Genomic DNA, 27,307 nt, shown 5'->3' on the forward strand with positions numbered 1-27,307 from the left:
TGTATTATAAACACTAAAAATTAGAGATACAACATAGGCGTCGGAACCGGGGGGGGGGTGGCTAGGGGGGCTTAGCCCCCCCTTCCACTTTTTTTTTTCAAATATATAGTGTAGACATTGAAAATAGCTTCGTAGGTTTAGCCCCCCCCTTTCTTTCCACAGACACGTCGCATAGGTTAAAAATGGGGAAGGTGGTGGTCTTTGGAAAAAAAATTTGATACTGAAGTTTGAGCCTACTACCTACACCCCCCCCCACCCCCCCCCCCCACGAAATAGGATTTTTTCGTGTTAAGAATATGGATATTTTCCTCTCTTTTTTTTCTTTTTTTTTTTTTTTTTTTTTGAAGGTATAATTTTTTTTTATTACACTTAGCCCCTAATTTGCTTCCGACGCCAATGTACAAAGCAAACACACAAGCTTTATATTGATTCTACAACGTGGTTCTTGCCGAACCTCGAGGAATTTTTATTATACAAATAGGAAATTGGGACAAGTGAGCATGACTGTTATCCGTTTTGTATTTCGTAGGAAAGAAAACGAAAGTAGGTTAACTGTCAAGTATAAAACAGCCATATATTTACTACGTTTTGAAGTAAGTGTATGCTTTTAAAGACGTAAAAGAATATGGAGGAAATATGTATTCCCATATAGGCACCATGAGTATTGAACACTGTCAATATAGCTAGTGGAAAATTGTCTATATGAACAGCAACATTTCTACGTTTCCTGAGTGTGCATGTAAAACCATTTATGATGTACATGTAAGTTAATTTATCATGCATGAAATTGAGAGAGATATTTTATATCATGTGAAGTACATTCTCGATGCATGGAAGGTGTGACCAATGCTTCAGAGATTTATTTTTTTAGTTTAAAAGACATTTTAAAACACATCAATTTCTGCCTATCATATAAGCATATATTGAATTAATTATTAATTTATTATTATTATTATTATTATTATTATTATTATTATTATTATTATTATTATTATTATTATTATTATTATTATATACTGATATATCTAGTCTCTATTTCCATTTTCGTTTTGCTTCAGAGAAGTTTTTTTAATTACATGTATTTTGTCCTCTAACGTTTTCAGAAGGAAATGGGAGTGACACCACTACTGTACTTACGTCAATGCCTCAAGGCTATTCTAGCTATTATAAAATTTAATGCATAAATGTGCATAACAAAAGCACGGGAAACTAACCTAGCATAATAATTACAAAATTAGGTAATTTTAACTTAGACATCATCAACTAAGACCTTTTAAACTTTCAATGAAATGGGTGGTGGATCCACAGAAACAGGGGACAAAACAAAAGATGATAAGCCTAAAACTGATCATCACTGTGATGAAGACGATAGGGAAATAACCTGTGGATTTTCTCTGAAAGTGTCATCTGAAGAAACAGAGCTTAAATTGAACGAAAACGAAACGAAGAATGTGGAAAATATTTGTTTAAAAACAAATGAAGAAAGTGAAAAGAGACTGGAAAAACAGTTAGAAGAAAGAAAAGTGGTGACGACACATGAAACCAGTTCAATGAGTAGCATTTCATCCCCATTATCATCTAAACTCTTAACGAATTCCCAAAACTCAGTCTTGACAAACGATGTACAAAACAAGGATGGTACTGAAAATAGCAATTTGGATGAAAAACCACAGAATCGGCAAAGAAAAGACCCCTTGGAGGATGAAATGAGAATGAACAGATGTCATAATCCAATAAACTTAACTTCAGAAGCGATTAAGGCTTTCGAGAGAAACAGAGAAAATATTACCCGTGCTTTTAAAGACCTGGAACGTTTAAAACATAACACTACCCAGAACAATGCTAAAAATCATCAACAGAAGAAGACGAGCTCTCAAGTGTTCAAATTTGAAGGAACCACATGCACCCAAAAGGAAGATAGGGTATCTAAAAAGATTGGCACTTTTTCAAACGCACATAATTTAAAAACTAAGTCACTTGTTTTCAAGTTGCCTTCTTCAGAGACGATAAGAAAACAATTCCCTCAAAGAGCGAACGAGAAGGCCAAGATGGCGTGCAATCGATGTAACAGTTGGTGTTTGTACTGGAACGTTTGTAGAGATTGTATGGTGTACCTTTGTGATTCCTGTACAGAAATTTACCCACATTCACCAGATCACACCACAATCAGAGCTAAAGCCTTTTCTGACTTCGGATGCCTCGATCACATACAGATCTTTAAATATTTCTGTCCTGTCTGCAGCCGTTACAGATGTGGTGACTGTATTAAACTGGGGAAATGTCAGGGACATGAATTAAAAGATGCCTTTGTAAACCAAGATCAAACTGAGGTCAGTAATTCTTGGTTAAAATTAAAAAACATTGATGATATGCATGTAAATCACTTGAGAATTGCATGTATAGGTTCCTTTACAGTTGCAAAGGGGAATGGGTTGATTCATTTTTATCATTATTTGCCCTTTTGTGAAGGTATTTCAAGGGGGAAAGTTCAACGGAATTTCAAAGTCATTGAAAAGTAACATCTAAAGAATAATTTACGTCGAAAATGCCTTATAATCTAAAGCAATAGATTCTTATTTTCCATAGATTTGCGGAACTCCGAGCAAAAAGTCTGACGGAAAATAAAATAACAATAAGATAAATAATATTTAAATTTTTACTACATTATAGAATTATTATTTAAAATTTAACAATTTTGAACTTATACATGTCTATATAAGTATTTCTTCTTCAATTTTTTTGATAGACTTCCGACAGATTCCCAGCAGGAATGAAATTAAATAAAGAAATACAAACGACATTCCAGGATTCTAGTCCATCTTCGATAAGAGGAAGAGTCCTGCACGAACACTTCTGTGGGTATTGTCAGATGTCAAAGGAACGTTACAACATTTGTGAAGATTGTATGATATACCTCTGTGAGACGTGTATGGGCAACTACCATCCTAAGGATCACACGATCTGTAAACAAGTACCATTCCCTGTTTTTGGTTGTTCTAAGCACAAACAAATTTGTCGTTACTTTTGCAATTTTTGCAAAAAATTGAGATGTGATGACTGCATCTTGGCGAATGAACAATGCTCTGTTCATGCTGACAAACTTGTCAAAATACTGGACCATATTAAATACGAAAGGGTGAGTTTAACATCCAAAAATGCAAGGAATAAAAGTGGATTATTAGACATACTCAGATCAAAACCCAGACTTCTAAAAAGATTCTGGAGAACTTCTGTAAACGTTTCATAATCATTGTGATTTAATGAGCTGACGAACAAGATATTGACTTGTTTAACATCTGTATAAATTACATTTGTTTAATTTTTTCTCTTTATTTTAATTTATTCATGTAGGACAAATTCGATGAAGCAGTGCAGCAGTTTTCTTCCAGATCGTCTCGGTCCATCAATGTGCTGTCAGATCGACTTGAAGAAATTGAGGAAACTATTTCGGTTTGTAAATCCTTTAAAACACCATGTCCGATGAGATATTGTTATAAACAATTGGGACCAGTTGGTCATAATTTTGTTTTCTATAGTACTTTTTCAGTTAAAGTTAAGACTACAAAAAATGCCTGTAAAAATCATATTTTTTTCCTAATAAAAGATGAATGGAATTTTGAACAAGGAAATTTTGAGACAAGAATTTGCATCGCTTCATCAACTTATTACAGAACGGGAACAAAGACTTTATCAAAACTTTGATCAGGTATTTCAATATTTTTGTTTTTAAGGTTTTATACATGTATTTCATTAACTTAAAATTTTCATTTTGAAAAAAAAATAGATAGATACAAAATAATGAATATTTACCATTCTTTGTTCCAAATCTCAATGTTGCATGCATGAAGTTCGCTTGTAGTACTTTAATTTTAAACTGATACATGTACCTGATTTCTAAGGAATATGGGTCCTGTCTAAAGAGGATCCAACAGTACAAAAGGCGGTATGGATCGATCATGCAAGCTGATAGCAAACTTATATCGACATCTTTGCAGTTTCTTGGCAAGGAATCCTTGATGGAATTTTTCTTCGTAGGTCCACACACTTCTTTTGATTTGCTTTGTTTTTATATATAAATTTATTTTCATGAAGATGGAATTTTACAATTTGTTTATAAAGTTATAAATCTTGTTTCTAGTAAGTCAAATATGTGGAAGAAGTCTAATTGAAATTTCCAAAGGAAGAATAAAATATAACCAATACTACATATATGAACCAACGAAAGTATAATATTATATCCGCTTATATTGTCTTTTTTGTAGAGTGCTGAAAAGATCTGGAAAAGGTGTGTGTTTGTTTCTTCTTAAAATAAAAAAAATTCTATTTAAGGTATTAAGAGCAATTAAATGAAAACAAATGTAAAGTGTTGTGGTAATTTTTTTTAAATGTAGGTTGGATAGCCATAAGAAGACTTTGGAGTCTCTACCTAGCCCTGATGCTCTACTTCAGTCCCTGATTCTATCGCCAATGTCTCTCTATGTAGAAAAATCAGAGCTGGACAAATCTCTACAATTCAACAGTCTTGGTATTTGTCAACACATTAATTTCATATCATTAAAACATAAGCTCTCAGAAATAAATAAAATGTAGACAAATTTATCTTTTTCTAGTCTGTTTTGGTAAATCGTAATATTTATGAAAAATTTCATGAAAACATAATTTTAAATTAAGGCGAATGTAGCCATAAAGCTAAATGATTGAACCACTGATTGTAATATAAATGATATTGATTTCATTTTTTAGGACCTTGCTCTATAAGCTGTCGGCGATATGTAGTGTATATTGAGGATGTCAAGGCACCTATTCGTATAGATGACTTTATTTCCATTCCCAGCCCAACTCTCTCCAAATCTTTGTCGATTTGTGTGGAAATCCTAACATCTGTAAAGAAAGTAATCAGCCGTTCTGTTCATCATTCATTAGACGAATACGTCGCCAATGCGAAAAACCTTATATCCTTAGAACCGTCTCACAGATATATATTCAAATTTCATGTACAAACTTCATTCCAAATGTCTGACAAGAGGATTACGAAGAGAATAAGCAGTCCTTGCCACATCCTGGTGATCACAGGTTTACAGAATATCTATCTTTACTTAATTATTTGAAAAATAACTAAATAAATACAAAAAAAATAAGCAGCAAGATCTCACATAATTTTATATGTACGTATATTTATTTGGCGTTGTAATAAGTATTTTGCACTTAATTTGTAATTTCAATGTCTTAATTTTAATATGCAATTTTAATGAAAATTTAACAGCAGCAATAATATTACTATCATTTAACCCACCCCCGCTCTCTTTCTCTGAAATAAATTTTCTCATTTATTATTAGATAAAGCACCAATACACAAAGAAGAAAAGCAACCAAAGATGAACGTCACCAAGTGTGAAGATTTTGTTAAAACGTTGATTAGCAGGGTAGAAAGGAAGCTGAAGTTAAAGGACGACGTACAACATGAGGTTTTCTTATTCTACATGATCCACATCTTATGACAACTTATTTATTTCAATTTTTTATAACATAGCAAGAAATGTTTTATTTCACAGGAGAAACTGGATTTTTGTTGCTTGCCCAGAGGTATGATATATGTACCAGTACAGCTCTGCGTGATTTTTAAACTCACATGGGTTTTCGTACAAATTAAGTCACGTTGTTACAATACAAAACTGTATAACGAGGCATCTAAATAAATATGATAGTTTTAATTTATTATGTTCCTTAAATGAGGTTTGGAAAGATTTTGTTTTTACTCTGTTTCTTTTAAAATGCCATATAATTTTTTATCAGTGTATATAGGTGAAAATGTAAAACCAATATTTCCCACTACTGGATCAAACTTTTCGCTATTTGGCACACCTTTGCAATTTTCAGGTGAGTATTAATAAAATTAATGTTTAATGATTGACGTACTAAGAATTTTAGTTTATCAATGGAAGACATTTAATTTATTTTAATTTTAAAGAATTTAAAACTGGACAAAAATCCATTGGAACGAGACAAGCATTTGTTGCGAGAAAAGGCAAATATTTTGAAGAAAGAGAAGGCAATATCAATACCAAACACCAATGCATTACGGCAATGCCTTATTATGAAAATAAAAGTATGGAAGAACTACGAGCAGAGGACTATTTAATTAAAAGTATGTACTTTTAACTTTATTTTAGTTCATCTTTAAGGTATGTCACTCGTCAGCTTACAAAAATACTGTTAGAACTTCTTATCTCAAAATAACCAAATGAAATTTAATTTGTTAAGATAATTGAATCAATCAAATTAAAATTAAACAATTTTTAATTAAAAAAACTTTTTACAAAATAAATTAGAAATTATCTTCATACGGGACTGCTTCGTGTGCGATGTAGAATGTTATCTAGAAGAAAATACTCAAAGTCTACACATTTTATTTACTGTCTAACTCTTGGAACGTTGGCCATTTCTACTCAGGAATTTTTACGTTGTTAAGAATATTTATTGTTGGTTTCATATAATATTTCAAGAATTTTTTTTTACACATTTTGCTAAACACTTTGCCCATAATTGAAGAAATAATCATATATTTCCAATTTTTAAAAATAGGGGTTTTAATTTTTTTTTTTAAATACAAAATCTCGTCCCACACAATTTGGTTCTTTTATATTTCATAATTTTCAAAAGCATGATGTTTTCTACCGATCGATCAGTACTCAGCTCATAAAAAGTTTGATTTAAGAAATACGTGTATATTGGTGCCCGATTACATCTTTATCGTTAAGGACAGATGATACAAACAAACTTTTGTCAAAAATTTTGAAAATAACAACTTCGGTCATGTTTTAATGAATAAAAGGAATAGGTTTCACCGCATAGTTTTTAAATTTTTATTCAAAGTTGCACAAAAATGGAATTTGAAGTGAAAAATATTTGTATAGAATAATAAGAATGGTTTAAGGAGAATAGAATTTGAACGTCACAGAAGGTTTACAATTTCTTTATAATGTAGAAATTTATTATTTGCGTAATTTGCAATGAAATTATTTTAAAAAATATATACCAATCCAGGCATCCAATTTTTTGTTTGTATCACCTGTCCTTAATTTAGTATATTGAACTTCTAACAAAAAAGTCACAATAGTGGTACCCTTTTATTTAAATTGAAGCTGTATTTTTGCAAGATTAAAGTTGTTTAATTGCTTAAATATCATTAAGGGCCTTGATTGCATCTTTTATTAAAATACTGCCATAGTATAATGAAGATTAAACAAATTTTCTTTCCGATATTGGATTACACTATATGAGTAGGTATCTATATCCAAAATATACCACCAATCCATCATCTACATACTAGTATATACATGTACATGTAATGGCAGAAGTGACAAACCTTCATTAGCGTAATCATTATTGAGTATTGCAAAGAGTTTTAATTGCTATAACCTCGGAAGAATTAGGTAAATTACATATTTTTTTTTAATGAGGACTGGGATGGAATGGACATATGACAAGAAGATTCAGACCTCCCACTGACGCAAGTACAAGGTTCCAATCCATTTCCGCCATGACAGAGTATGAAAATTATAGTCCAGAAGAACTACGATTGCAGGATTATATAACCAGCGGGATAGTCAAATTTTGTACAAAGTGAATTTTATTTTAAAGGTTATAGATGAATGAACAACCATTTCCCCCTCTGAATATGGTTGAACTATCATACACTGTATCAATCTTTTTTTTTAAACTATACAAATGTAATATATGCTAGTCAATTTCAAACAGGAAGTTAAAGTTGCATTTGATTTGAGAAAATTTACGAAATGCATTTATGTACATAACTTTTAATGGGCTTATCTCGGTGTAAAGTTGACAGTGTGCTGTAATACGATATAACAAAAATGCAATATTTTTTATGGCTAGCAAAAGTCGTGATCAGCAGTAAGCAGTAATATTTTCCCCGAAGATTCCCTTAACACCAGTTCAAAAGTTGTTAAATATATTCCATTCTAGATATATGATAAGAATCTTGGTAATTAAAAGAGAACAGAACTTTTAAATTACTGCATCCTCGCAGGTCACGGATCTTTAGTCTACACGTTGTCGTTGTATGGCTACATGGTGACTTAGGACCATTGGCTCGCGAGGATGAAATTACTGTACTGTTTATAAATGTATGTTGTCCTTTTTTTGTTTCATCAAGAAAAATTGTCATTCCGAATATACATGTATCTATGTTGAATGAAAAACTTTATATTTTAATATGCAGCTTACAAATTGCTGGCAAGAACATACCGACAAATATTAATAAAAATTTTATCAAAGGACAAAATATGTACAAAATGTATTTTTATATATACTTAGAAGTACTTGCTCAACATGTTTGATATTAGAATATTTAATTTTACTTTCTTATTACTCACTTATTTACTTGTGTTTTTAATTTTTGTCGTACGAAAATAAATACATCATATTTGCAGATTGTAGGTTGTTTGTTTTAAAATTACCATTTTCATGGTGCCAGGTATTGTTAAGAAGATTTAAGAAAAAGAACTTTCTTGTGACACTGTTAAGATATGTATATCATAGAGGAACAAGCAAAAGATCAAATAAAACAATAACAAATACTATAGTACTTCTGAAACCCTTAAAACCAAAAAATAGAAGAAATAAGAAAAGAAAAGCAAGGAAATATGCCTTAAATGTACTATGCATGTTAAACTGTAAATTGATATGACATGATCGGTTTTTAGGTTGTATCGATATTTGATAATTTCACAATATACATGTAACTTCATATCATCAGAGGTTAATTTAACTTCTCTAAATTATAAGTGTTTGTATTTGTTTCTTTATTTGAACATTTTATTTATCACAATTGCATCGGTACATGTATTTTTAAGTAGTACATTGGTAATGAAGCATATTCATTTCTTTGTTTAGAAGGAACATCATTCATATTATAAAACAAAAAAAACTCTGTAAATTTCATAGATTTTATTGGCTAATCGAGTGTTGTACATACCAGGGGTATATATTCATTTGTTGAATAACTATTGAATATGTATACAGCTTTTAACACACTATCGCCCCTTCCCTCTATAAAAAAATATATCCCGGACGAAAAACAGCATGCAATTAAAATTGTTTTTTGCGCTCTCATACGCGACACGCTACATTTTTTATATATATACATATTTCCAGTGTTGTGTACGTTATTCATTTACTGGATTTTATCCGGATAATGCGTGCCCTTTAAAAAGGTCTTTATTATCCTATCGTAAACATCCGATTCAAGTTCCTAGGAACCACGGCTATATTTATTTAATTTTCAACGTACAGGTTTGTTTTGAATTTCGCAACTTTTAAAAACTACTTCTCCTACTCCTTTAATTTGAATTTTCTTAGTTTGTTTTTTTATGACACAGGGCCCTATAACACCGTGTATTGCTTTGTACAGTGTTGTAATGCAGTTACTGGAGAAGAGTAACATTTACCCTATTGACAAATAGGTTGGTTTTAAGATGTATTTTGTGTATCTCTTTTACTGTCTTGTCGCCGACGTATAGTACAGAGTTTAGAACCCTCTAGAGTCGAGGAGTGGGGAGATAAAGACTGTTGAAAATGGTGTTGTTTGTGATGACGATCTGATGATTTGAATCTCATAAGGCACACTTAAGAGAAGAAGACATGCAAAAGTAATTAAATAAATATGGGAAAGAGATAACTGTAAAATCTTCAAGATCAAGATTAAATATGAAGCAATGAAAGAAATATTAAGTAAACCTATGTCATTCCTGAATTTTAATTAGAAAAAAATTCTAAGGTTTTTGTAAGGAATTCAAAGAACTTCCGAATATATATTGACTCTGATCTTATTTTATTCTTCTGTTTGAAAATGCATATAGAGGAAAAATAAACGAAAAATTGGAGATCTTAGTGCTGAGACGAGCATAAATAGAAACTTATGAATTTGAAAGTTTTTTGATTGATAATTTATCTTTATGTGTATCACAATATCTATCTTATGTGTTGAATCAATGGCCGTTGTAATCAGTTCAAGTAGGAACCACCATGATGAAATAGCGGTTGAAAAAATGATTTAGCAAGTAGTTTTTACTGCTTATTTCTTAAGGGATGAAAAATCAGACTTTGAAGGATTGAGAATCTTTTTATTGCTCTGGTTCAAAGATAAATGTAGAGAAGTATTGGATTTCAGGTACAAATATATATTTTTCGTAGTTGGTGTATGACGGACAATGTTATCAATCTAAGATGTATATCGGTTAACAGGTCATCAGGGTACCTATCAAGAGATTGACGAATAACTGGACAGTAGTTACGTCACATGATTAACAACAGGTCAACAAATCTGCATATCAGTGATATAAATCCATTATATGTTCAAGTGTCGACTGATCAGCAAGGACGAATATTAACTGGTTTGTAGGTTACATTTATGCTATAAATTATGTAAATCTTGAATTTTAGAATTTTTTAATTGACATGATATGAATAACCTTTGGTGTAATTTTTTTCTTCTTACATACGCAGGCTTTCAATAAGAGTCTCCTCAACAACGACAAATGATAATCAATGAAATGCAGTCGGCCTGCGGGAGAACTGTACAGAGTTTGATATCTTTTCCAAAAGGGGAGAGTACTTTATCGGAACAATGCAGATATTGTCTGAGGTCATTGGAACGTTACAACATTTGTGAAGATTGTATGATATACCTCTGTGACGAGTGTATGGTGCGCTTTCATCCCAATGACCACACTGTTTGTAAACAACTTCCATTCCCAGTGTTTGCATGTTCTAAGCACAATCAAATCTGCCGCTTCTTTTGCAAGTTTTGTAAAGATCTAAGATGTGATGACTGCGTCGTGACGAACGAGCAATGCTCTGGGCATGCTGATGGGCTAATTAAAATACTGGACCATATAAAACATGAAAAGGTAGAGTTTTATAAGGTGTTTATGAAAAATAATTTAGAGTTTTAGAATTTTGTAATACATAAGTTAAAAAACTCTTTACTACACGTTTTAAAACCGTATTGATGATGTAAAAAGAATACAGGATACTTTTTCGTTTTAGATTTTAAAAATGCTTTTAAAACCATGACCTTTATTATATATCTGGAGATGTTTAGCTAATACTTCTTTATTAATTCACCAGGACAAGTTCATCAATGAAACTCAACTGTTTTCTTCCAAAGCGTCTAAGTCTATTGAAATGCTGTCACATCGACTAGAGAAAGTTGAGGAAACATTTTCGGTGTGTAGACACCTTTATAAATACTGACAGATGAGATTTTATTTTGTTAACAATTTGGACAAATTGGTTGGATATGTATTATGGTCGATTTTTCGCTTATTAAGTAATACATTATTTGTTTTTTTTTTAAATATGCTACGTATACAAAATCAAAGGCTTTGCACTAGAAAAAATTCTTTTCAAGCGTACATGCACAAAAATAATAAATTGTTATTTTTCTTCTTTAAAAGTTGAATGCGATTAACAACAAGGAAATTTTGAGACAAGAATTTGCCTCACTTCGTCATCTTATTACAGAGCGAGAACAAGAAATGTATCGAACTTTTGATATGGTAATCATTAAATTATTTTTGTTTTTTATTTAAATATTGTATCTTCAATTTAATTTTATTGAAAATTACCTTTTGCGATTTCTATAATTTTATTTTTAAAAAAAGTTTAATTTAGTGTAAAATAAAGTTGTGGGTTTGAATGCAGATAGCAAAATTGTTATCATATATTTTAGTAGCTGGCTTAACTTACTTTATTTATCTGTTTGATAAGGAATATGATTCATGTATGAAAAGTATTAAAAAATACAAAAGACGGTATGGTTCGATGATGCAAGCTAATACCAAAGTAATAGCGACATCTGAATATCACCTTGGCAAGGAATCTCTCACGGATTTTTACTTTGTAAGTCCATAAACTTCTTTAAGTTAAAATAACGCAATGTTTGTCTCAAAATATAAATTCTGTTAAAAAAGCTGACATAAGCTCTGTTTAACTTGTTTAGCTCTGTTTAACTTGTTTGATAACCCACCCAACAGAGGTTGTGAGAGGCTAAGTGAAACTAAAATTGTTGAAAATCAAACTATTTAAAGAAATTGTTACAATAGAAAAAATACTAACAGAAGTATATATGTGTTTCTCTATTTATATTTCAGAGCGCCAAAAAGATATGGAAGAGGTGTGTGTGTGGGTTTGATCTTAATCTTAAAGATAATGAAAGGAAATGCATACTTTCAGTGTATCATTTAAAGTTTGCAGTTCTTACAATGCAGCTATTACATGTTTCGTATAGGTTTGATAAGTATAAGAAGAATTTGGAGTCTCTACCTAGTCCTGATGCTCTACTTCAGTCTCCGATTCTATCGCCAATGTCTCTCTATGTAGAAAAATCAGAGCTGGCCAAATCTCTCCAATTCAACAACCTGGGTATTTGCTAACTTTTATGTTTTGCGCTACTAATAGAAGATAGAATATTGAGCATTGTCATCTTATTCTTTTCTATTAGTGTACCATTTTTCGTACGAATGTTGTTCCATAAATTTATGATTAAGAAAAGGTCGAGGAATATAGGGTACTGAAGATTAAGTATGTTTTCAATATTAAAGATACTGATTTCACTCTTTACATGCTTTAGGTCCTTGTTCTATAAGCTGTCTGCGACATGTAGTGTATATTGAGGATGTCATGAAACCTATTCGGCTGGATGAATTTATTTCCATTTCCAGTCCACTCCTCTCCAAGACTTACTCCATTTGTGTGGAAATATTAACATCTTTAAGGAATGTTATCAGCCGTTCTGTTCACCATTCATTAGACGAATACATAGTCAATACGGAAAATCAAACAACCTTAGACCCATCACACAGATATATATTCAGATTTCGTGTACAAACTTTATTTAAAATGTCTGACAACAGAACTTCGGAGAGCATAAGTAGTCCTTGCCACATCATGGTGATTACAGGTATAAAAAAGTAAAACATTTTTAAATATATCAAACCTTTTTTATTTTGTTCCACTAAGACGATAAGATATTGAATAAAAATTTTGTATATAATTTTTGAAGGTAAGAATTCTTATTCTGGAGCAAATTGTTTTCCATTTGGAATTTCTTTACAATCTTCAGGTAAGAATTAAATTATTATACCTTAATGGGTTTTTTTTATTTCTAGTTCAAAGTATTCAAGACTTCAACTTCTTTATGTGGCAACATTAAAATTCATGGTTCATTCAAAGATTGCATTTCACGTGAAGTGTCATGAACTCAATCCAGAGTCATTTGAACAAGTTAATAGTCACATACAGAAAACTGTTCAATTCCTGCTTTGATCATATCTTGTAATGAATATATATTGAAGTATATATTCTATTATATATATTCTATATTGTAAGGGTTAGTCATGATATACAACTGTAATTCAAAGTGATATTTGAAAGTTCAAGATCACAGAAAAAGGGTCTTATGGAGAATTTTTTTCAAACAAAGAATTCTTGTGACCAAAGGATGTGTCATTTTGTTAAAAAAGATCCTTTTCGACAAGGTCATGTTTACAAAATTGAGAATGAACGGTGATGGTGTCATTTTGTGAACTTCCTTACATTACCAATGGTTTAATTCGAAAAATAAAGTTTAAAAGAGCTGAAAGCAAAAGATTACTAAAGAAAATGTTTATTAAATGCTTCTCTTTTAATTTCTTACTAGTCAACTTTTTTTGAAAAGCTGCTTCTGATGATAAGAAAATTAATGCTGCAGAGTATTTAAGAAGAAACTTTTATTTAAAAAAAAATATATACAAATATTGAGTTATATAAAATGTTTCCATTATTCAGGACAGATGTTTGATAGGTCCATTAGAGGAAGATTTCGACCTCCAACGGATGACAACTCACGGTTTCAATCAATGTTTGCCATGACAGAGTTTGAGAATTATAGTCCAGAAGAATTACGGTTACAGGATTATATAAACAATGGAATAATTAAATTGAATAATCCATGACATAAGTTTTCGGATTTTGAGAGTCCAGGTAGCAGTAATGGTTTGCTGGTTACATTTTTGAAAATTTCTGAACTGGGAACTTCAGGAACAGTTTATAAGTAATTACTTGACTATATTATCCCAGACGATACCGTGTTGGAGAGGAACTGGCGTCTTGTATAAAATAAATCTCCTTGATAAATAAAAATAAATAAAGGGAATTTTATAAATGTCAGATATGTATGTCAATGTATATATTGAAAGATGTTTCTGCATGTCTCGGTATATAAAGTTCTTAGATTACTTAGTATAATGAACAGTTATCATCTAGCAATTCTAATATTGATCAGAACCAAATTTGTTTTTCCATGTATAATAAATCTTAACAAACTTGTTGTAATTTCCAATTTTATGTCAATACGATATATCCTGGTGAGCTTGAGATAAAAGATACTACAGAGTTAGACGCATCTGTTTTAAATTTGGATATTTTACTTGAAGAAGACGTTAATGGTAATCTAACAACCAAGCTCTATGATAAACGTGATGACTTTTAGTTTCTTATCGTCAACTTCCCTTACTTATGCAGCAATATACCTTCATCACCTGCATACGGTTTTATATATATCTCAGCTGATTCGATACGCAAGAGCGTGCTCTATGAACAATTTCTAAAACGAGGTAAATTATTGACAAACAAGTTGATAAAACAAGAATTTCGGCAGTCTCGTTTAAAGTCATCATTTTGTAAGTTCTATGGTCCATACAATGACCTTGTCATCAAATACAATGAATCAAATGCTGACCGACGTTTTTCATACTAATTGTTTGACCATTATTTATACACTGAATTTTACGACTGATTTTTCTGTTAGTTCCCGATCATGACAAAAACCACACGGTAGGTGTGACGGGGGATGCTCACTCCTCCATTACACCTGAGAGTTCTGTTTTTGTTTTGAAAATTGACTTGGAGGTAGGCGGGAGAACAATACTATCGTTCGTAATTCTTTATGACATTAAAAGTTGAACTCATTAAACGGCGTTGTATCATTAGCCTTGAACCAAAGTTTTTTTTTTTATTATTATTGTTGGACAGTTAATGAGTAAATGTTATAGAGTTCTTAGGTTTGGGTAGGTTGAATCCTTGACTGTATGATTTTGTGTCCGACCTCTCTTTCCCCGTTATGCTGCATACATATACATGATATATTTAATTTTGACTTCTGTGGCAAGATGACTATCTTAGTAGAAGTTTTCACTTTTCACTTTTAATAAATACTTATAAATTTCATTATTTGAATGAAAAGTAATTGAGGTAACAGAAGATATACTTTTTTAAAGGACTGAGTTCTTTGTTGTGATTTCATTACCTTTACATTTAACATAATACTTTATCATTAAACAAATTCTCTTGATGACTTTTTCCTCACTAACGGTCGCATCGTCGTACATATGACATAAATAAATATATATATTTGTTTAGTACTGCATATCAGTCATTTGACCGGATCAATGGGATACATTTTACTTTTAAAGAGTGTTAAAAAGAAGCCTTATCTGATGGAGGGACGAACGACAACTCTGCATGGGAAATTGCGCAAAGACATTTAATTTAATTGTTGTTTCACTGAATAGAAAACGAAAGTAGAAAACTTGTCATGCGGAAAATGCATCAGTTTGCAAGTTTTTTTCAGGTATTTATGATTGTTTTTGATTTGATTCTTAATTCAGTCATTTTAAATAAATCAAGAAACATTTATCTCGTTGCATTAGTTTAAACATTGTGCGGAAAAATATGATATTGTTTATACGTTGAATATGTACTTGATTTATGTTGACATTCACTTCGCTTGTTTTAAAGTATTTTAACGTTTGACATATTTGAGTTCATTTTAGATGGATTTGTGGACCAATGTGTATTATATATGAAGTAATCATGGAAAACAAAAGCAAATCGGAAATGGAGGAAAAACTTGAAATTGATCATAAGGAAGAAATAGAGGAGTTCGAATCAGATGAGGTGATTGTGAGTTCAATTGACAGAAAAAGTTGTGGTGATTTGGTCAGTTGTACCAAACAAAATGATTTTAAAAGTAGCATGGCAAAAGAATCCCAATATCGAGATGTACAAGAAAGTGAAGTTACCGAGATTCATATTTCTACGGAAGAACATTTGATGAAAACAGGATTGGACAATGAGGATAAAGACAGTAGTTCAAACATAGACATTGATAGGCTCGAGGAAAAATATCACGAAAATGAAGAAACACTGCACAGAAAGAGTGAAATCACTGATTTTGATTCTACAATAACGAAAACAAAAAGTGACTTTAAATACACCGGTGATGAAAAAGTCGAGGGAATTTCAGGTAAAATCGCTGTTACTCACGAGGAAAGAAAGGGTGATGAATATTACGAAACTAAAGAAACATTGCACAGAAAGAATGAAGTCACTGCTTTTGATTCTACAATCACGAAAACGAAAACTGACTCAAAATACACTAAAGATGAAAAAAGCGAGGGAATTTCTGGTAAGATGACTGTTACTGATGAGGAAAATATTGATGATGACTATATATGGGATGATTGTTCTCCGATAACGTTTTCTTATACAACTTTGGAAAACTTTGAAAAGAGGAAAGAAATCAACGATAGTTTAATAAATTCAAAAGAGAGTGTAAAGGAAAGAGATAGTATGCAATGTCTTCATACAGATACATCCAAAACGTGTGACCAAGAACTGGGACCCACAGGAAATCGTGAGAGCGAAAACGCTGCGCGAAAAATTGACAAAAAGGATGAAAAATGTACATCCAGAAAAACAAACATTTTGGAGCAGACTGTCAGCATTCAAGATTCATGTAAAGACCTTCCAGAACATAGAAAGAATGTTCTGTTTGAAAAAGAATTATCCAATTTAAGTATTGAAATGAGACAGAGGGAATCGTGTGCTAATTTAGGGCAAGAAACGCTGAGAGATGATTTTAACTTGAAAAATGCTTCAAACGCATCAAAAGAGGCATCGAGTCATTTAGCTGAAAAACACACTTCACAGAATGTAGAAGATTTATGGAAATCATTCACCAGTAAATTACAGTCTCAAAAGCCTGATGAGTTTTGCAAAACATTTCCTTTTGATTTCAAATTTTCACCGTCAAAAGACAGGGGAAAATGTGTCACAAAGAAAGAAATAAGTTCAGAGAATAACACTTCAAACCTTACAGTGCCTTCCAAAGCTCTAGGAACTTTATCTGATCACTATTGCACTTACTGTGGACAGACAAGTGAACTTTATAATGTTTGTGAAGATTGCATGGTATATTTCTGCAACAATTGTTTTCTAAGATTTCATCCAAGAAACCATACTATTTGTAAATCAAAACAGTTCTCTACCTTTGCATGTTCTGAGCACAAACAAATCGGTCGTTATTTCTGCGAAGTCTGCAAAGCACTAAAATGCGAGGAATGTGTCCTTGGGGAAGGAAGATGTCATGGACACAAAATCAAGAAACTTTTGAAGCATATCACAGAGGAGAAGGTTAGTAACAAAATGTATTTTCATTCAAAAAATTTATGTTTCGTTTGTTTCAATATTCAAAGAATATAATCTCTAAGGTCTTTAAAGCAAGAATCCTAAATCAATCTTATTTATTTTACAGGACAGATATGATGAAGCAATCAATAATTTTTCCAATCTCAGCTCCCAAACAATCAATTTGCTGTCTGCAGAATTGGACACAATTGAGCAGAACATTACCGTAATTTTTTATTAAAATTTAAACTTATCATATGAGATGTTACTTATTTGCATTCATATATCGATTCATTATATTACAGAGAACATCAGAAGGCTTTCCTTATTTACAGTAGCAAATAACATTTCTTCAATTATCTGCTTATAGTATTTACATCTCTCAATTAATTCCATTCTCAAGAGCATGCACTGAGTACCAACGATTTTAAAACCGAGGCAACATCATGAAGATTTGTTGATGTTACATGAATTTCGACAAAATGGTTACAAATAAGCATTTTATGATAGTTATAATGACCTCACTACCAAATATTCAAGTATTCCATTATTGGATTTTTTTTGGGACTGATGTGTTTCATGCATACAAATTGTCAATATTTGTTTAATACTGAATTCGACTACGGAAAGTTCCGTCTACTTGATAAATTGTTAAGTTCACGGCAGGTGTAAACTGTTAACAGCGGATGCTTACTTCTTCTAGGCACCGGAGCCCATCCCTGGATTTTCTATGGAATTGATGTTTATTTTCTGTTCACAGAATTGTATTCTATATAGATTTTTCTGAGTTCGATCACTGTTTGTTGTCTTCACCTATTTTAATATTATCCTCCTCTGGACGTATTTTTTATAGTCTGTTTATTATATTATACATGTAAATAAGTCGTTACTTTCAGTCGGTCTACATTTACAAATACAATAGATATCTTTTTTAAAAATCAATCAAGGACCAACAAAAATTTGAATTTAGTGATAATGTGTTAATTGAAGAATCAATTACTTGAAACGTTCGTGATAGAAATAATGGAAACATGTCTTAATAATTTAATTTCAGTTGTTACACGTCTTTTGATTAGATTTAAGATTTAATTCATATTGTTTAATATAAGTTGCCTTCGTCCCAATAAGCAACGTCAAAAACGCATTACTCCGCTTGACGTTAATTATAAAATATGTTGCATTTGAAACCATTTGGGGGAATTGTTGTCTTATTGTTTACACTGAAATTGAATAATAATAAGTGAAGCTATGTTCTACAATATAACAAGACTTGGAGTAGTTTAATTAGCTTCAAGTTACGTTATATCGTATAACATAGGTTAAGTTAAGCTTCATTCTTTAATAAATGTACACTGGCATGTACACTAGCAGTTATAGAACATATCAAACAATTTTTATCTTGTTTCTTAAGCAATACCCATGAAAATACATAATTTCATTCATAATTAGTTTTGGTTTTTTAGATGAATGCACTTCAGAGAAAGGAATCTATAAGACAGGAGCTAGCATCACTTCGTCATATGATAACTGTTAAAGAACAAGAAATGTACCAGGATCTAGAACAGGTAAAACCGTATAACAGTTTTTAATCTCTTAAAATGAAACATCTCTACTCAAAGGTAAAAGTGAAAGAAGAAGATACGGTAATAGTTTTATTTTGCCCAAAATATTTGATGATGATAACTGGCTTAAATATGAGATTAACTGACTGACATATCATTAAAATATGAATGATGACTATTTTGGTTTTCTAACGTCATTCATTTGATAAATTTCTCTGTTTTAACCAGAAAAAAAACATCAATATGACTGATTTCTATTCTTTTTACCAATAAATACAGGGTCAGATATATATTGCAACCGCGTCTTAATCTTCATGTTGACTGTTAAATTATCAACGTTAATGAAGTACTCATTTGTTTGACCATAATTTTTATTTATAAAAATGATTTCATATTTAATTTAAAACCCTTTTTTAGTTCTCTTGGCATTTCAGATTTTTTTTTTAAATCACAAATCTTTAATTGCAAAAATTAGATTTTAAGAGTGTGATATTTTAGGATTTCAGATTGCAGTTAAAATTGATAAGACAAAGGCGGAGAGAATACGGGTCTTACTTGACAGAGGATAATAATTTACTTTCCAAGTCTTTACATGCCCTTGGAAAAAAATCGCTTTTGAATTTCCATTTTGTAAGTTACCATTTTTATCCATTGATAAAGCTTGAAAATTTATTCTACCAAAGACAATATCCATATAAAACAAAGTTAGTTTTTTTAATCAATTTATTTTTTATCTTATTTTCAGAGTGTACCAATATTATGGGAAAGGTAGGATTTTTTTAAATTTTTTTGAGCAAATAAGTAGAACATAAAAAAAATATCTTAAAGTTTAAAACAATCATTCTACAAGAACTTATGATTTTAGGTTTGAACAACACAAGAGAAACTTACACTGTCTAAAAAGCCCAGACGAATTGTATGCTTCACCATTGAACTTCCCGTTTTCTCTTTATGTCGAGAAAAAGGAGCTGGACAAATCATTACAGCTGAAGAGTATAGGTAAAAACGGTTTATTTGAAAGAAAAAACAAAATAATGTGTACTTTGCTTTCAATCTATTTAATTGAATAATTCTATACAAATTGGACAACATGCAGAGCTTATGCACACCCTCTTCTTGTAATACATGTACCAAATAAGATATATAACCTATATTTAAAAAAGTGATTTGGTCGTGTGTGAAAAAAATTTTAAAAACTAATTTAGGAAAAAAAGTATGCACAACATTGAATTCACAAATGTTTATTCAAAGCATCATCAAATATATCCTGTTCATGCCATACGATGTACCTTGATGACGTCACAAGACCACTGCGTCTTCAGGAATTGGTTGTCGTTCATCCATCTACCTTGTCCAACTTCCAGACAGTATTTGTTGAGATTCGAAAACCGCTACAGAACGTCCTCTGGAAATCTGAGTGCACTGCAGACGACTTCATAGTTAATACTGAGGACAGAATTATGTTAGAACCCAAAAACAGATACATTGTCAAAATTTCCGTTCAAACCACAACGCAATGGTCCGAGTACAGAACAACACAGAGAAAAGACAGACCTTGTCATATTTTACTTATAACAGGTAATTCAATTAAGTGCAATAAAGTAATTATTGTTAACAATAGCAAAATATATGTATTCATATTTTCTATTGAACAATATATTTCTCGTTCTTTGTTTCAATAAGATAGTTGTTGATCAACTCCATACCTTTCATGATTTATAAACCTTTAGTATATGGTCGAAAAAATTAACATATCAGTACTCATATGACCAATTGAAACAGCTTTATCATTAACTGATATGTACAAAAAAATTACATATGGTAAGTTTTCTATAACAATATTTGCAAAGGAATTCGTTTGCATACCAAATAACTTTTGTTATGAATATTAATTCAATAATATTTTAGCACCAGTATACCTTAAGATATACAACATCTTTCAAATTTGAACTCGCATTTACAATTTATTTGGCAAAATATTTACCCGTACCATTTGCTTTCTATAAAATTAATGAATTTTTCTAGATATATACTACCCGGTACATGTTATAATGTTTTCTTGCATAAATTAAACTGTTTGACATAAAATTGTATGAAGATGACTGAAGATTTATCAAATTTATTTTGCATACAAACCCGTATTTTATTAATGTAGGAAACGATGCACCGATGGACACTAGAATGGATTCAGTTTTTTCTCAGGAACACATCGTTGGATTACAATTTCAAGAATTTTGGGAAAGAAACCTTACAAAAGTCAGTTTCTTTTTTATTCATGTTTTGAATATATATGCGAGGGTTGTTTGAAAAGTTCGTGGACTTTTGTCATATTTTTTTTATTTGACGTCATAAGTTATCCAAATTTGGTAGAAATATTTTAACAAGAAATACAAATGATTTGTATTATTCTTTTATATATATATATCACGATTTATCGAAATTTATCCAGATTTTAAAAATTCAAAAATCGGATCGCAGAACAAGTCAAAATTTTGTAAGTTACAAACAATACACTAATAAATGTTGTAGTCGTATTCTATGTAAAATGGAACAAAAACAACATAGAAATTCAATTTAAGAATTGTTACATCTATTCGTATTCTAAATCATACCTTAATATTTTGCTTTGTTGAAAAGAAATCAACTTTAGAAGACATGTAGTCCTCATTTAAACGACAAAAATGATGACGCTTACAGATAACGATGCAATTTTGTGTTTTACTCAGGGAAAAATCCTGAATAAATTCTAAAAATGAATGTCATAAGAGGAAGTTTTACAAGTGTGTACAAATAGTACAGACAGTATTTGAGTGACAGAGACTCTGTTTGGATGAGTACATTATGTGAAGAAATGTTATGTGGTTTAACTGTAAAAATCTGAACAAAAACTTTAAAAAGTTGGAACGTCGAGGAACGACATAGGCGCTTCAGATTTGCTTATCATGTGAAAGCAGAGATAAGTAATAAAAGAAATTAGAACCTTAACAGAGAAATTGAACGAAGAGAACAATTCTTTAAAAATTAATGTCATGTATTAGAAAAAGGATTTAATTAGTGGGCATTGGATTATACTGTGTGTATCGTATTTTTAGAAATTCTTGACGCTATGTTTTGACTTTGCTTTGCTGTTAAGTGTGCTCCGCGGATACAAATATGTTGATTTTAAAATCAATATTTTATTAATACATATTAAGTCGCATAGAATGAAACATCAGCAAAGAAATATTTTAAGATATTGTGCTCATTTTAAATTTCTAGTGAGAAATATAACGAAGATTGACATCGTCCACGACAGGCACGTAGCATAGTTTTTGAAAGTGTGGGGGGCCAACCTGAGAAAATTTTTTTACTTACCTAAAATAAGTGGCCAACTTCCTTTCCCTTCCAATTATTTCCTTTATTTCCTTGCTATCAATATACTGTGGTAAAAAGCGGGGGGGGGGGGAACTAACTTTTCAAAGGACATTTTCTATAGTAAAGGTAATGTTGAGGAAAAAAGTGGGGGCCAGGCCCCCTGGCCCCCTGTTGCTACGTGCCTGCACGAACTTTTCGAACAACCCTCGTATGTATGTATAGAAGATATCTTTACCTTAAAAAGGATTTTCCTCGCAAGTAAAAGGCTATGAATCTAGACATAAGCTTATCTGAAAACGATGTCTAAGCCTGAATTGATTTGTTTCACCTCGAAATTTTCAAAGGCAATTTTCTATAGTAAAGGTAATTTTGAGGAAAAAAGTGGGGACCAGGCCCCCCGTCCCCCCCCCCCCCCCCCCTGTTGCTATGTGCCTGCACGAACTTTTCGAACAACCCTCGTATGTATGTATAGAAGACATCTTTACCTTAAAAAAGATTTTCCTCACAAGCAAAAGGTTATGAATCTAGACATAAGCTTATCTGAAAACGATGTCTAAGCCTGAATTGATTTGTTTCACCTCGAAATTTTCAAAGGACATTTTCTATAGTAGAGGTAATGTTGGGGAAAAAAGTGGGGGCCAGGACCCCTGGCCCCCCCCTGTTGCTACGTGCCTGCACGAACTTTTCGAACAACCCTCGTATGTATGTATAGAAGACATCTTTACCTTAAAAAGGATTTTCCTCACAAGCAAAAGGTTATGAATCTAGACATAAGCTTATCTGAAAACGATGTCTAAGCCTGAATTGATTTGTTTCACCTCGAAATTTTTATCTTTTCCCTAAGAATATTATACAATTAATGATACATAATGAAATGTTTAGGATTTTATATATATTTTTATTTATTTTGACGTTGCTTATGTTCTGGGGAAAAAATGTGAAAGGAAAGGTTTTCTAACATTAAATGTAAGATTTCTTTTTGTAGCCATCTCTCTACAAGATTTATGGACAATCTTTGGAAAATCCATTTAGTTCAATAGATTTTAAGCAAATGAGTTTTGAGGTAAATATCTATCTTAAAAATTAATTACATAAAAAGAGAAATAAACGTATTTTCATGCTTGTCTTACAAGTTGAGTCACATTGAAATAGGAATACCACTACCTGCCGGTTGAAGCATGCAAATAAAGACCCGACTCGACTCTAGCTCACGATTTTCGAACTGTTAGCGATTTCTTTTCATGCCAGGACCTACTGTAACACTTCAGATTATAAGATCTCACCCAAAGGACAGATCTACACGTCCTGCATGTGGATTTCAACCCTCCCCCCATTTTTGTCACTTGAGCTTTCAGCTTTCGGGAACTTTCTAAAGAAACAGAATATAGTTTATAATTAGGGCCCCGCAAGGATTTGCGGGTGCCCTATAGTAATCACTCTGTCTGTCCGTCTGTCTGTCTGTCTGTCCGTCTGTCACTCTTCCGTCCACAAATTTTCTGTTTTTTTTCTAATAACTTTTTTTATGGTTACCCAATCAAGTTCAAATTTGGTATGGTAGTTCAGTAGGCAGAAATACATATTTTGATGCTAAGTTTGGTTCTCTATGTCTTCCGGTTTGGAGCTGGGGTGGTGGGGTAGATTCCTTAACTATGCATAAGAATGAATGGGCAACTTTTTTTATGTTTGCCCAATCAAGTACAAATTTGGTATGGCAGTTCAGTAGGCAGAAATACATATTTTGATGCTAAGTTTGGTTCTCTATGTCCCCTGGTTTGGAGCTGGGGTGGTGGGGTAGATTCCTTAACTTTATATATGAAAGCATTGGCAAAGAGAGATAACTGCTGAAGATGTTCCCATTGTAAACTGAATGCTGCTATGAGTCCCTTGGGATTAATTAGCTTTCCTCCTGAAGAAAATCCAGAGCATTATCTTTATCTGTCAAATTGAGATGAATTACCACCTCTGTCTGCAAATGAAGTTTGTGTTGAAGTTAAGTCAATTTGGAATGCTATGAACACTCTGAAATGTGGATTTAAATATAAATTTTTATAATTTATTTTTGTTTAATAGTTATGATTTCATTGAATTCTAATAACAAGAAATAGATTAAAGAAGATTTTTTGATAATTTTAGGATAGTTGTATAAAAACCCCATTCTATCATTAATACTGAAAAAGTTCTTATTGTAACTTTAGAAGAAAATGATGAGAGAGGTACAATTAATCCCTTGGGATTAATTATCTAGCCTGCTGCAGAAAATTTAGTAGGCTTTTCTCTATCTGTCACTTTAAGATTAATGAAAACCTTTGTCTGCAACTGCTGTTTGTTTCAAGTTAAGGTCAAGCCTTCATGATATTTGCATGCATTGAAGGCTGGCATATTATATAACACAAACTTCATAATTGTTTAAATATACATTCAATGTTAAGTTGTTTTTTACTGCCTAGTGTAAATACAAGGATATTATTTTCAGGTTTTTGAATATTCAGGAATTATCTTGAAATTTTAAGAATACAGTTGCTGTTGCTGTTGCTTATTCTTCGTATACATTTTTTAATCATTCCGTAAACTGCACCCTATTAATTCTACCCCATGACGGGGCCCTTGCTGACTGGTCAGTTTTCTAGTTATAATAATCTGCAGACAATTGAGGCAAACATCGCGATTAATATAAATGTCATTTTATTTTTAATAATAGTTTTTCATCATTATGATTTTTCTCTCTTATAAGAGAGGTATAGACCCTTTAATTAAAATATGCAGGTAATTAAATTAATGGTGTAAGTCTATGGACTTACCTTCCAAAAATTTTTGTAGAGTGTCGTTAAAATATGAAAAGCGTTATCTTTTGTTTTTGTTGAAACGTCGTTTTGGCACACACGTTGTAAATTTGAAAAAAGTAACTATGCCTTCAAGAGATTTCAATAAAATATTTAGTTTATGATGACATGAATGAAAAAAAAAGATACATGTACTGTTTAAGGTATTTCCGTCCTCCTATGATGTCTAATTTTTTTTTTTCAAAAACTGTTATCAATTTTACTTCACAGCAAATAGAACAAGAAAATGTCATTTTGGGGAATGCTTTTCAATCGATGTAATGATAGATATTGTTAAGTAAAAGATTTTTAAAATGCATATTTTTATTTAATCAATTATTCAATCTTTTAAAATGTTGACAAAGGCAATAAGTCCTTCTCAGGTATCTCTATCCAGGCTTTTTTTTTAAAAAAACTGTTCTTATAATGTAAATACATGTAGTTTCCCTGGTAATCACAATTCAACAGTAACCTATAAGTAGCAATTATTTCAGAAATTTCAGCACCAGATTTATGCATTTGAATCAGTTTTTACATGATTTTTATAATACTATTTACAAAAAATATACGATTTTTTTTTGTTGACATACACTTCCGTTAACTTATGTCTCTCATCTTAAATAATATGACGACCTATACATTTCTTGCAATTATTGGTAAATTTTAACCATGTTAAATGAAAATATCTGCGGTTTTTGTGCTTTGAACCATTAAAATTATGAAGGCGGAGAGACCTTAGCATATTCTATTTATAATTAATATATCGTATTTATATTTCATTTATGTTTCATTGAATATATTTCTTTCATTTATTACATTTACGCATAGTTAGTGTTATATGATTTTTACACTTTTCAGCTGTTCTTTTAGATAGAGAATAAGTTTATTGTAAACATTATATCTTAAATCATCTCATCTTCTTTTCAGGTTCTTTGTTTTAAGAAAAGTTAAAATATTTTAATAATTATGTTTTTAGGAAAGAAGATATATTTCCACATATTTGTAAGTAACAAAGGTTACTGTTACAAAATATACACTTTTTGTATTTAAGTTATATGTAGCGTTGTTCTTTCCGTAAAGCTAAAAAGTTTGATGTTAGTTTTTTCATCAACAACAAAAAAAGCTTATTAGATGTTTACTTAACTCATTTCATGCATAAAAGGTTTTTTTTAATTCATAACCTGTCATTTCATGAATAATGTGGGGTAAAATCATTGTCTATTTGACTAATAATTTCCAAATCATTGAACTCTTTCACCTGATATACTTCGTAATATACTCTTATATGTTTTCTTTAACATTTGATACAGTGTCAAGACTCAAGTAGATGTCGGCGCAAATCCTTCACCAAAAAATGACTCGGGAAACAAGACGTCAGGAAAAAGAGAAATGTTGGAGCCCCTGCATTTTCTATATTAATGAATATTATCATTTTCAAACAAAAAAAATACAGCTAGAATAGATAATAATGATTTTGAAGATGCGCTTTGTTACAATCACATTTTTTTTATAAAGGGTACAAAAAAAGATTTGAATATGTATATATAATTATACTCGTCTGAATGTCCATTATATCTTTTAATTCTTACCTTCCATTTCTTTTTTTTTATAGAAATATTTTTTTATGATGATGATTCGAATTGGAGTTGTGGTACGGGTTTTTTCAATTTTCACAGACAACTAGCAACAGCAAACTTAAACAAGAGGCCCATGGGCCACATCGTTCACCTGAGAAGCTTTGACCATTCTGTTCTTTACCAGATTTCCCCCTTAATACATAATGCATCCCCACCCTACCCTACTGATCATAATTTAGACATTTTGAAATCTACACTACCTCATGATCCTTCCATGTGCACATAAGTTTCAGCTTTTCTGGCCCAGTGGTTCTTGAGAAGAAGATTTTCAAAGATTTTTCCTATATATTTCTATGTAAAACTTTGATTCCCCATTGTGGCCCCGCCCTTCCCCTGGGGGGTCATGATTTAAACAATTTAGAATCTACACTACCCTAGGATGCTTCCACATAAGTTTCAGCTT

General features: G+C 31.3%; 2 protein-coding genes across 4 annotated transcripts; both read left to right on the forward strand.

Moving 5' to 3' along the window:
* The first annotated feature begins 497 nt into the window (after positions 1–497).
* LOC134252839 (uncharacterized) lies at positions 498–14,141 on the forward strand. 3 transcript variants are annotated; one of them, XM_062735383.1, is made up of 11 exons: positions 498–593; positions 10,267–10,415; positions 10,528–10,931; positions 11,152–11,250; positions 11,481–11,582; positions 11,794–11,925; positions 12,177–12,199; positions 12,314–12,447; positions 12,656–12,985; positions 13,088–13,147; positions 13,852–14,138. In XM_062735383.1, exons 3-11 carry the CDS (start codon positions 10,560–10,562, stop codon positions 14,016–14,018), a joined length of 1,419 nt encoding a protein of 472 aa, XP_062591367.1. In that variant the 5' UTR covers positions 498–593; positions 10,267–10,415; positions 10,528–10,559; the 3' UTR covers positions 14,019–14,138. The 3 variants fall into 3 exon arrangements, with proteins under 3 accessions (XP_062591367.1, XP_062591369.1, XP_062591366.1); XM_062735385.1 differs by lacking the exon at positions 498–593 and having other exon boundaries at positions 7,637–10,419; positions 13,852–14,141; XM_062735382.1 differs by lacking the exon at positions 498–593 and having other exon boundaries at positions 7,637–10,415.
* LOC134252862 (uncharacterized) lies at positions 543–26,686 on the forward strand. Its single transcript, XM_062735407.1, has 27 exons — positions 543–762; positions 1,104–2,330; positions 2,747–3,136; positions 3,352–3,450; positions 3,605–3,706; positions 3,900–4,031; positions 4,263–4,285; positions 4,392–4,525; positions 4,744–5,073; positions 5,338–5,465; positions 5,553–5,583; positions 5,794–5,877; positions 5,969–6,145; positions 7,461–7,623; positions 12,314–12,447; positions 15,636–15,683; positions 15,887–17,538; positions 17,660–17,758; positions 18,996–19,097; positions 19,593–19,724; positions 19,840–19,862; positions 19,960–20,093; positions 20,346–20,672; positions 21,250–21,350; positions 23,434–23,511; positions 26,244–26,269; positions 26,578–26,686. Exons 2-27 carry the CDS (start codon positions 1,290–1,292, stop codon positions 26,684–26,686), a joined length of 5,799 nt encoding a protein of 1,932 aa, XP_062591391.1. The 5' UTR covers positions 543–762; positions 1,104–1,289.
* The last annotated feature ends 621 nt before the right edge of the window (positions 26,687–27,307 follow it).

Source organism: Saccostrea cucullata, unplaced genomic scaffold (assembly GCF_032062105.1).
Source record: "Saccostrea cucullata isolate Sc308-1 unplaced genomic scaffold, CSIRO_AGI_Scuc_v1 ctg142, whole genome shotgun sequence".
Classification (NCBI taxonomy): Eukaryota; Metazoa; Mollusca; class Bivalvia; order Ostreida; family Ostreidae; genus Saccostrea; species Saccostrea cuccullata.

Excerpts from the sequence above, each read along its gene's own strand:
- LOC134252862 (XM_062735407.1), top strand. The coding sequence starts at position 1,290 with ATGGGTGGTGGATCCACAGAAACAGGGGACAAAACAAAAGATGATAAG. Across the intron at positions 5,074-5,337 it reads CCACATCCTGGTGATCACAG|ATAAAGCACCAATACACAAA; the intron begins GTTTACAGAATA and ends ATTTATTATTAG. Across the intron at positions 12,448-15,635 it reads TCTCCAATTCAACAACCTGG|AAAACGAAAGTAGAAAACTT; the intron begins GTATTTGCTAAC and ends TTCACTGAATAG.
- LOC134252839 (XM_062735383.1), top strand. The coding sequence starts at position 10,560 with ATGATAATCAATGAAATGCAGTCGGCCTGCGGGAGAACTGTACAGAGT. Across the intron at positions 10,932-11,151 it reads ACCATATAAAACATGAAAAG|GACAAGTTCATCAATGAAAC; the intron begins GTAGAGTTTTAT and ends TTAATTCACCAG. Across the intron at positions 11,926-12,176 it reads CTCTCACGGATTTTTACTTT|AGCGCCAAAAAGATATGGAA; the intron begins GTAAGTCCATAA and ends TTTATATTTCAG.